This window comes from Mus caroli, chromosome 9, assembly GCF_900094665.2.
Source record: "Mus caroli chromosome 9, CAROLI_EIJ_v1.1, whole genome shotgun sequence".
NCBI classification, from domain to species: Eukaryota; Metazoa; Chordata; class Mammalia; order Rodentia; family Muridae; genus Mus; species Mus caroli.
Window position 1 is genome coordinate 69,128,398 of NC_034578.1, and position 10,800 is coordinate 69,139,197.

Here is a 10,800-nt window from a genome sequence, read left to right on the forward strand (position 1 = left end):
AAAAAAAAAAAAGAAAGACATATAAAGGGAGAATATTTAACATGAGATAGGGAAGGAGAGAATGATCACCAAACATGGTGATAAAACATAAAGATCAGGTGTCGGTGAGAGGTCTAACCCTTCAAACTCCACTTCACTTGCAAACACTTTTACACATCCTCAAAGTCCATATACTTAAACAGACCTTATAATAGTGTATAAATGAAATATTAATCTTTTATCAAATGTACCCAAAGAAAAATGGTCCTAAGTGAGTAAAACTTGTCAATGTTTTATCACATCTTTCATTGTTATGTAAATATACCTGATAAGACAAATAGTAAACCACAAGTGGCCTTGAAGGAATGTGTCTCTGGCTCAGAGAACTTGCCATGTGTAATATCACAAAGATACTGTCTAAACTAAAAAGATCATGAATACTTTCTTTTATACACTCTTAGTAGTGCTCTAAAGGAAAGACCCTGATTTCCACATGCTGGTTCCTTAGCCTGGATTAAGTGAGGAAAACTTGAATCCCTCTAGCAACATGGGAGCTTTCTTTTATTTATTTACATAGGACATGGTAACAGAAAGGGTCTCTGAGCACAGACACTTGAGAAGACTACTTACACAGAGTCATCAACTTACCTATCAGATTTGAGTTCATGAAAGGTGTTGGGGACAAACCTTCATGGGTTCCTAATCGACTGTCATTCAAGTGATCACTGTAATGAGGGCTGTCTGTAAAACCCTAAGGGGGGAAAAGACCAAAATATTAAAGAGTGTACAGTAACACCTTATGAATGCACAGGCTTACCCAGAATCTCCTAACTGAGCTCCTTATTCACCACTCACAGCATTGAAGGGCACTTGCCTCCAAGCCCAAGTTCAATCTGAGACCCACATTATAGAAAATGAAAATTGACTACTGAAGTTGTTCTCTGACTTCTGCTACTTGCTAACGTAGCAAACACACACCACGCAACACCACCATTCCCTCACAAAAATGAATCAACAAACAGATTTTTTTAAAAAAATTCTTTATTTCTCTTAAAGGAAAGTTGAGTTCCTGAGGAAACACTAACCTTAGTCCACTGTCTTCAAATTTCTCAATGCCTCTGGAGAAAAAAAAGACTAAGAACAGTCTAATAGACTATCACTGAAATCATCTCTCAGACCTCAAATCATCCAAAAGGAAAGACCTTTGGACATGTTCCTATTGCATACAAAAGGAAAGTTTTACATATCATTAAAAAGAAAAAAATTAGCTTAACAAACTACAACCACCAACCCACCACCACACTTCTGAGTTATAATGCACGAGGGCTGCTTTTCTCTTCCTATTCCTCCTTAGTTACCATTCTTACAAAGATCTACTCTTTTGGAATCTGGGTCATTAAAAACAGAAAAAAGAAAGAAAGAAAAGAAAACACTTAATAAAATGGCTAATTAAACCCAAAGGTCTGAAAAGAAAATTATAAATACCTCGAAATAATAACACTAAGAATATTTCATAGTAGCTATTACACTTCTTTCACAAAAATACAATTTCTTAAAAGCAAGAGAGAGAAAAAGGAAAGAAAGTTTACAATTTTTTTTTCTGGTTCTCAGACGCCCACGCATACCACAGCACTGCCTCTAAAATCATAGTGTTTCTAGTTAATTTTTGAAATTTCAGGTGATACCAAGCCCTTTGGTAACTTAATCATGACAGAAGATGAGGAAAACTGAAAAGAAACCAAATAAGACAGAACCCGCCCCTCCTGACTGAGAGACCACACAGCATCTCCAGGGGCTGTATCACTGAGCATTCATCATTCTCTAGACTACACACTCACATTCAAGATGACATGAAAGGAACAAAAGCAGGCCTCACTACATCTGTGGAAAAGAGATTAACGTTAATTTAACAAAAACACTAGATTCCAAGGGCTAAGTAACAGTTGAACCATTAAAGCTGCCTATAGATGTACATCATGATTTTCACTGTTTAGTTTTAATCATCTGGGAATGCGAACTCCGAATTAAATGGGTTTTATATTTGTCTAGTACAGAGCCAGTGATACATATGTGACAGATAATCAAGAAGTTTCTAAGCGACATTTATAACATGGTGATGCTGCAAGATGTATTCTGGGGACCACAATCATAGTCCAAACTGCAACATCCAAAAAGATGACAAAACAGGATGACCCTGACAAAAGACATCCCTTGGAGTTTATTTTTATCCTAAAAACTAACACTGTACAAATACCAACTGACATACCACAATCCAATGCACCTCGGTGTTCCTTCAGTCACCCCTTCTCACTGCCACTCCTAGGTACTGTGTGAAAGCCAGGCAATACAGCCTATATACTTGCTGAAATCATGAAGCTGTACTAACTCTAGAAAAAATGCTAGTTTTCAGCCATATTATTCATATAATAGAAAATAAAAATGAAGAAATATGAAAATTAAAAAGTTCCAGTTTAAAATTTAAGGCAATTATATGGGGTTTTGTTGTTGTTGTTATTGTTATTTGTTTTGGTTTTGTTTTGAGACAGGGTTTCTCTATTTAGCCCTGGATATCCTGTAATTTGTTCTGTAGACCAGGTTGAACTCAGAGATCAACCTGCCTCTGCCAGGAACAAATATTTTAAATGTTTGTTTTAACCTATACATTTTAAAGTAAACATTGTGTAGCACTGGTTCGACAAAATGTATGTATAAGATGCCCTTCTGACTTTATGCTCACTTTATGTTGCAAGAAATTAGAAATGTTGACCTTTGCTAAAATAAGAAAACAGAGCTGAAATGATCAATGAGAGCTGTTTCTGAATTAACACATAATCAATTAAAATTTTTATAACTCACGATCCTTCTATTGATATATCTGTATTATCAATCGATCATTCAATCAATCACCAACAAAGTCTTGCTTCTCCTAAGCTCAAGTGGCTTTCCTATCGCAGTCGGAATACCTAGGGCTTTTACAGGTATGTGCTCATCACCCTGTAGCAAAATTTTTTAAATCTTAATTTCAGGGGAGTGGGAAGAGATGGCTCAGTAGATAAGAACACTTATAGTTTAAAACTGAGAACCTAAGTTCAAATTCTTAGCACTCATATAAAAACAAAGTCAAGCACAGCTTTGCACACCTTTAACTTCAGTACTATGGACGAAAGAACACAGGGAAATTGCTTGGACTTACTGGCCACCAGCCTAGCTCCATGTTGAGTGAGAGACCCTGTCACAAGAGAACGGGGCAGAGAGTGATAGAACTGAACACCCAGATGCCCATCTCTCTATACATCCTCATGCATATTCTTCTCTCTTCCTCCCTCCAACTTCCCTCTTTCAATTTTAAAAAATATTGTATGGGGCTGGTAAGATAGTTTAGCAGGTATCAAAACACATCAAAGTAATTACATCTAGTGCACAAATTAAATACAACCTAATCCATACCAGAGGGAAACAATAACCTGTATGCACATATGCTTCATTCTATCAAGTTGTCAGAGCTTAAGGGCACTACATTAAGAGAATAATATATTTATAATTAAAATGCAAATAAACGGTAATTATATACCTTAAATAGTATTCTCTAATTCGGGCATTTAGTCCCCCCTCCCCACATACACATCAATAAGGCAGTTCTCAACATTAACAAGAGCTGAACTGCATCATCTCTTTCTGTCTGTTCTAAATTTTCAATGCACTGCCAATCTCTATCCAAATGCCAACAGAAATGCTTACCAACACTTGTCAATCTTGTCTTTCCTTCTCTTGACCTTTCCTCTCATTTTCTTCTTACCTATCCCTTAGCTCTTGTATCTCCCCACCCCACTCCACCCCCCTGCGCCCCTTTGGGTTTTCAAGAAAGGGTTTTTCTACGTAACAGAGCAATGATTGTCCTGGAAATCTCTCTGTAGACAAGGCTGGTCTCACACTCACAGAGATCAGCCTGCCTCTGCCTCTGCCTCTGATTTAAGCTGTACACTACCATACCCAGTGTTCTTGTATCTTTATGTGTCTTCTCAGGTCATTTTAATCTAGTTACTAGTGAAATTAAATGTGCATACAGAAGTATGACTATATACATATGTATTGTTTCAATTACACATTAAGCAATCTACTATTCTAGAATACAAGTTGAATGGAACAATCCCTATGTTCAAATAGCTCACAGTTTGGAAAAAGAAACAGATATGCAGGAGTGTGCGTGCACACAAACACACATACATACTCTCTCCTAAATTACCAGGAAACATAAATCATGCTACATCACTAATATTACTAAACTATCTGTTACTATTAGGGGCAGGATAGCAGGACCAGTACATTTTAAGTTAAGGCTGGTCACCTTGCCAAATTTCAAATTAAATTTCCTATGCAAAAACATAAATAGCTCAGATGACCAAATGTCAGCACAGTCTCAAATTGGAGATTCAAGGCAGAAATTACTTCCAGACAGGTAGAACAAATCTTCATGATTAGCTACAGGATACTTAAATCAACTGAATTATATTGATAATTAGAAAACAATTAGATATTTAGAAAATGTAAGAATAGCTCTAGTGGTACCATGTTCATAGCAACCTATCTGAGTGTCTTCTATGACTGCGCTTTTAAGGGATTATATGTATTCAGTCAGTTAATCTGACAGCATATTATTTAGCATCAAGAAATCTTGTAGCCAGGCAGTGGTGGCCCACACCTTTTATCCCAGCACTTGGGAGACAGAGGCAGGTGGATTTCTGAGTTCGAGGCCAGATTGGTCTACAGAGTGAGGAGGAAGAGAGGGAAAGAGGGGGGCAGGGGGGAGGGATCGAGGGAAAGAGCAAGCGAGCGAGCTCATAAAATGATAATCAGCATGTTAATGTAGGATCATTTCTACTGGGAACTATCAGAATACCTCAATTCTCAGCAACCCTACACACACACACACACACACACACACACACACACACACACACACCCAAAAACCAATACAAAAATAGTCATACCTTCACAGCAGATCATTATCTAACTAGCCCTTCCAATGAGCTACCAGATCTGACTAATAAGGTAAGAGAAACTGAAGCTAAGATCCAGGCCAAGCAGTACCAGATTTCTAAACAACAGAAAGTATTAAAAATAAATGTATCATGTTAAACTACTAAGTGTGTGGTCATTTAACACAATAAGAGGCAACTAATTCAAATATTTTTTAAAAGTATTATATGAAATGCAACTTAGATGAAATGGAAAAATGGCTCAATTCTTAAATTATCCAAGTCATGTAATCTTGGTAAAGAAATACATGAAATTGTCTCAGGCCTCAGTTTAGTTAGGTCAAAGTGTTTGCCACCAAGTTGGAAGATCTCAATGTAATCCACAGAGCCCATAACAAGTTACCCACTGGCTGACCTCTATACCACACACAAATGTTTTTAAAAAATAAAAATCTGAAAGAGAATTAAGGCCCAAACTATCTTCAGTAGTAAAATCTATCAAACAATTTTTAAAAATTATCAATTCTGCATAAACTCTTACAAAATCATAAGCATTTTCTCAACTTTAGGCTAGCATTATTGTGTTAATTTTGAGAAAGAAACCGTAAAAAGAAAAAGAAAACCCTTTCAGAGATCACAATTTCTCAGACACGAAAACCTGGAACACTGTAACAAACTGAAAACATAGACATAAAAATTGGCTCCATAACAGCCAATGCTACAATACAAGATCACTTTTTACATCAGAAAATAACCGTGGTCATTATTCCGATAGGAACACACTATAAAGGCAATCCATCAGAATGGAGCAGAAAAAAACTTCAACATCTACGTTTGTTAAATATTGTCACTGAGTCTAGAAAACACAGAAATTTCCTTAGTAAACCAAGGCATGAAGGAAATGGTATCCAAACAGAAAATTCTCCAGAATGTGCATAAAAGCCATTACAAATAGTGAGTGAGTCTAACAAGACTGTAGATTTTATATATTAGACGTGAATCAAAAAATGAAATTTTATAGCTACCAGCATCAAGAATTTTAAAATATTCGGTTAACTAAACAGAAAATGTAGAAGATCTATTTATTAAAAGCTATATTCAGAAAAGTTAAAAACATATACATGTCAAAAGTTCTCATACTCCTAAGATAACAATTACATATAGCTGACAAACCTCTTCAACGTTTCTTTTTGTAGCAGTAACCCATAACTGGTCAAAATGCAGAGAGGGCAACCCATCCCTAACTGATACAGCTAACAACACAACTCATATAACTAACGCTCTGGGACCAAATAAACAAAAGATGTAGAAAGCTAAGGCCCTGAGGATCAGGAGGTCTGCGGTAAGACAGTATCTTCTACATACACAGAGTTACACTTATGAAACTGTAACAATACAGTCCCCAAACAAGACTTGCACAATGGCAATAACAAGTTGACATCCCAACCATAGATGGGGAAATCTAACAGGGCCCCATCCCTAAAGAGCTACAGACATTAACAAGAAAATATTCATGCTGCATTGTCAACTTACAAACAAGTCTGTGATGAGAAAAATGGATCAAGCAAGACACCTTGCAGCATGACTCCTCCTCAGTAATGGCCTCTGGATTCTCAGGGGAGACCCAGAGGAAAGTCTAGGCCTTACAAAGGAAGACAGCTACGGTATTAGTGCCCTGAACACCTGCTAGTAAAGCAAAGTACAGAAAGGTTTGTGTAAAGAACTCTTTGACGTTTTGAACGGCTAAATCACCTTAATGCTTCAGACATTCTCTGCCCACTAAGGCAGCTGATATTTTATTGTTTCACCATAAAACAACTCTGTTCTCTGGACAAAGCACCATACTGACTTTACTATGTTGTGGTGCGAGTCTGAAGCACCTCCCAGAGGCTGGTTACTTGATGGCCTACTGCACTGGTCATGTTCAAAGGTGGGGCTTTATTTGCTGAGCTACTGACACAGGACAGAAACCTAGGAGGTAAGACCCAAGCAAATGAGTGCAACCTTGTCCCAGTTTACATCAAGAAATTATGGAGTCAAATATATCTTTGTGCCTCTATTTTCACAGGTATTTTGTTACAGAGACAGAAAGCTGAGTGAAATATGGAATACACTGAAATAATGCTTTCACTTCACAGGAGGAAAGCTGGTGTGTCAGTTACTGTGTTGAAGAGGAGCATTTTAGAATGACCACTAGAGTATGGAATAACACAAGAATGTAACAAGGAGAGCACATTGAAAAAGCTAAGCCCTCTGGCATTCGATATCTCCTTTTGGACTCTTACTTTTGCAAATGGCATACATATTTCAAATAGATTTAAAGAAATAAGGCGTCTTTTCTTGGATTGTGCCACTCTATATTTTATTGTAAGAATATGAGTCTGGAACAGGCAGGCTTACACCATTGCCACTGCCCCCAGTAACCTCCAAATACCAAGATCTGCAACATAACAAACTTTTCACAGTTTCAGTAACTCAAACGAAATTTATTTTTCATGACTTATAGGATTTCTTGTTGGATTTAAAAATCACAATAGCCCACCATCTTGTCTGGGATAGACTCCAGGACTTCAAAATAGTTGTCTGTCCAATAGAACATTCAGACTTTTAAAGTTCCTAACAAAAGCTTTGTTTCAGAATGGATATATAACTTCTTATGTAACTAGAAATAAAAAGAGGAAAAATGCTAACAGATTTCAAATTGGTCTGTCTATATATAAGACTTTCTCTATTATCAATTAAGAAAAAAAAATCTTTGCAGTGAAGAAACTAAAAGATCAGAACTGTTTGTTCAGGTCATTTGGCTGATGCTGTGCCTCAATTTTTACAATTCATAGTTTTTTTGTAAGAAATAATGATAGCAGGGCTGGTGATGTGGTAAAGGTGTTTGTTTGCCTGATGACTTGAATTCCATATTCAAGACATACATGATTGAAGAACAGAACCAATGAGAATATGAAACAAGAAAAAAAGAAAGAAAGAAAAGAATGAATGCTGGTCGTAGCATAACCTTAAAATCTTTAGAGTATTGTTCCTTAAAGCCCTAAATGGCTAAACACAAGTGAACACAGTAAAAGGGGATGGATGGCTTCAGCCACCTAGCCTGGTTACCATTCCTAAATGTTAATCTATCTTCTCAAAAACCTTAATTTCCTCATCTCCAAAATGAAAAGAATCTTAAAAATGGATTCTTGGTGTGATACTCTTGAAGACCTGAGCAATGACACACCAAAATTAAGTCCGTAAACTCTATTGTGATAAATAGGAACTCTTAACAGTTCAATAAAAGTAAACTAGTTAGTTATAAAAATGTTTTCATCTGGAATCTATCCTACATTGTATTTTCATGAATAAGAAATCACTAAACTAAGGAGACACTAAAGAGACTATCAAGATCTCACAATTAAAAAAGGGGAGGGATATCAAAGACTAAATTGAAATATACTTGAGGGCCACCTGGTAAATTCTGGTAAGTAGCTGTCCTGGGAGACTAAACAGAGGTCTAGTAGCTAGCAGAGCTATATTACTGCTCTACTAGTGTCCTAGATCTCAATCACCCACTCATTAGCTATGAAACCTAAAAACCCTAGTAGAGACTGTAAAGTCAATTTCTCCTGACAAGGATTGTAGACTCATATGGACTTAAGTGAAACTCACATGAGGTGAGAAACTGACAAAAATATATGCTTTTTAGACAGATCAATAGCAGAGTCTCGGTATGTTTGCTCTAAGAATAGGTAGTCTGAAAAAAGAGACACTTTGGATGTCTTAGAATGGTAGGCAATTTAAACCTATGTGATTTCTTTCAGTTTACAAAACATGCTGCAAAATTTTAAAGGCGCTGACATCTCATAATTTACCTTTTCTTAAGTAAGAACAGATTCAGGTCAGGCAGATGACTCCCTGAATGCACTAAGAGTCATAATTACTCCCCAGACTCATTTAAACCTAACCTTAAAACACACCCTTTCTCACCCATAGCTTCCTTCACATCTAGAACATGTTGAAGCAGCAGTTACGTAACAAAACAGAGATTAATGGGAACATAGATGCAATACATAGAAAACACTTACTTTAATTCTTTGTCCCTTCTGTCTTGCTTTGCTATTTAACTGCTTCATCTCCTGTTTTGTACCTGAGATCAAGAGGCATAAAATACTATTTCAAAATTTGTGTGTCCTTTCTAATTAGTGCATTTAAACTTCCTACTCACCATAAAATCTATACCACTCCCCCTCAAAATATAAAAGAACACATTGTAAACAGGTTCGAGGATACATCTTCCTTGCTATAGGGAAGATGCTAACACTAAGCTCAACTATCTAAGTCCTGACAAATGGACACAAGGAAGGAAAGCTATTTTTAGCCTTTCTTCACACACAAAAAAAACCTTTTTTGTTTTTAATTAAACAATCAGGTAGTTTTTTTAACACAAAAAGTAGCAAACCTGTTACAGCCTGAAAACTTGGGAGAACTGAATTCTACAGTTACCATTCTGTGGCAAAAAGAGTTTAGAGGATTCTCAGCTCCCCAGCCACTTAGTCATATCAGCTATTCCACAAGCACTGCCACCTTCGGCAAAATATTTTCTGTTTCCATTACTTTGTAGTCTGGTTCCTATTTCCCTAACCCAAGTATGACTTTATGATAAGCAGATCTATATAGTTAATCTTCTCAGATCATATTTCTTTTTAGTATTTCATGTTGGACCCATTAGAGTGCTATTCCCTATATACAAGTTTACTTTTAATTGAATGTATTCCCAGAAAGATAGACTACATTTTTCCTAGAGAACAGTTACTTCTCTTACCCTATACTATTCATCTACTAATCACCTAAAGAGAGGCTTTCTATCTACTGAATTTAGTGATCCGGGGTGAGGAGGCCTTTGTCTTAATGATCCCACCATTCCCTATTTCAAGAAGTTTGTTTCTCTTTCAATTATATTCACAGAAATGCTTGTTTACCCTATTCAACACTTCCTCCTCAATAAAGTGACAAATATTTAGAACAAGCAATAAAATTATTTTAGAAGTTAATTATTTGCTACCTAATTATACCGTCAATCTTATTGCCTTAAAATAATTAAAAGCTTTAAAATGTAACTTTTTAGGCAAGTATGGACTATTTCTAAGCATACTTCCTGAACTCTAAAACATACATTTATTCACCTTTAGCATTCTAAAACCTTGGTGCAATTACCACCTGCAGAATCTTAAAAATGGGAGTGGAGAGCATGCTAGAAAAATTCATTAAAGGCAAACAAACTAAGTCAGGTGTGATAGTACAGGTCTATAATCCCAGCTACTTAGGAAGGTGACATAGGAGGATTGGGCTACATAATACATTCAAGGCCAGAATGGACAACTTAGATGCTACCTCAAAAAAATAAAAAGTAAAAATAAAAAATAAAAAAATAAAAGTTTACTTTAAGAAGAAGGAGGTGGTGACAATATCTGCCTGTCTTGAATATATGCCACATGTATATGTATAGATGTTTTCAGAGCCTGGAGGAAGCTGTGAGATCTCCTATGCTCAAGTTATAAGTGCTTTTGAGCCACCTGATGGGGTTGCTAAGAACTGAACTCAGGTGCCCTGCGACAGCTGCCAAATATTTTTAACTGTTGAGCTGTCTGCCTCTCCAGCCTCAAAATAAAAAGTTTGAAAAGAAAAGGCTGTGGATATAGCTCAAGAGTAGAATACTGCCGGGCAGTGGGGGCACACGCCTTTAATTCCAGCACTTGGGAGGCAGAGGCAGGAGGATTTATGAGTTCGAGGCCAGCCTGGTCTACAAAGTGAGTTCCAGGACAGCCAGGGCTACACAGAGAAACCTTGTCTCAAAAAA

General features: G+C 36.6%; 1 protein-coding gene across 6 annotated transcripts in view; it reads right to left on the reverse strand.

Moving 5' to 3' along the window:
* Positions 1-10,800, reverse strand: part of Tcf12 (transcription factor 12) — a 257,308-nt gene that overhangs the window by 144,479 nt on the left and 102,029 nt on the right. For 4 of the 6 annotated variants that reach the window (XM_021171999.2, XM_021171997.2, XM_029481234.1 and 1 more), the window contains exon 5: positions 628-730. In XM_021171999.2, the coding sequence (XP_021027658.1) occupies positions 628-730 (103 nt within the window). Of the gene's footprint in view, positions 1-627; positions 731-9,028; positions 9,091-10,800 lie in introns of all 6 variants that reach the window. The other 2 variants (XM_021172001.2, XM_021172002.2) reach the window with 1 other exon arrangement.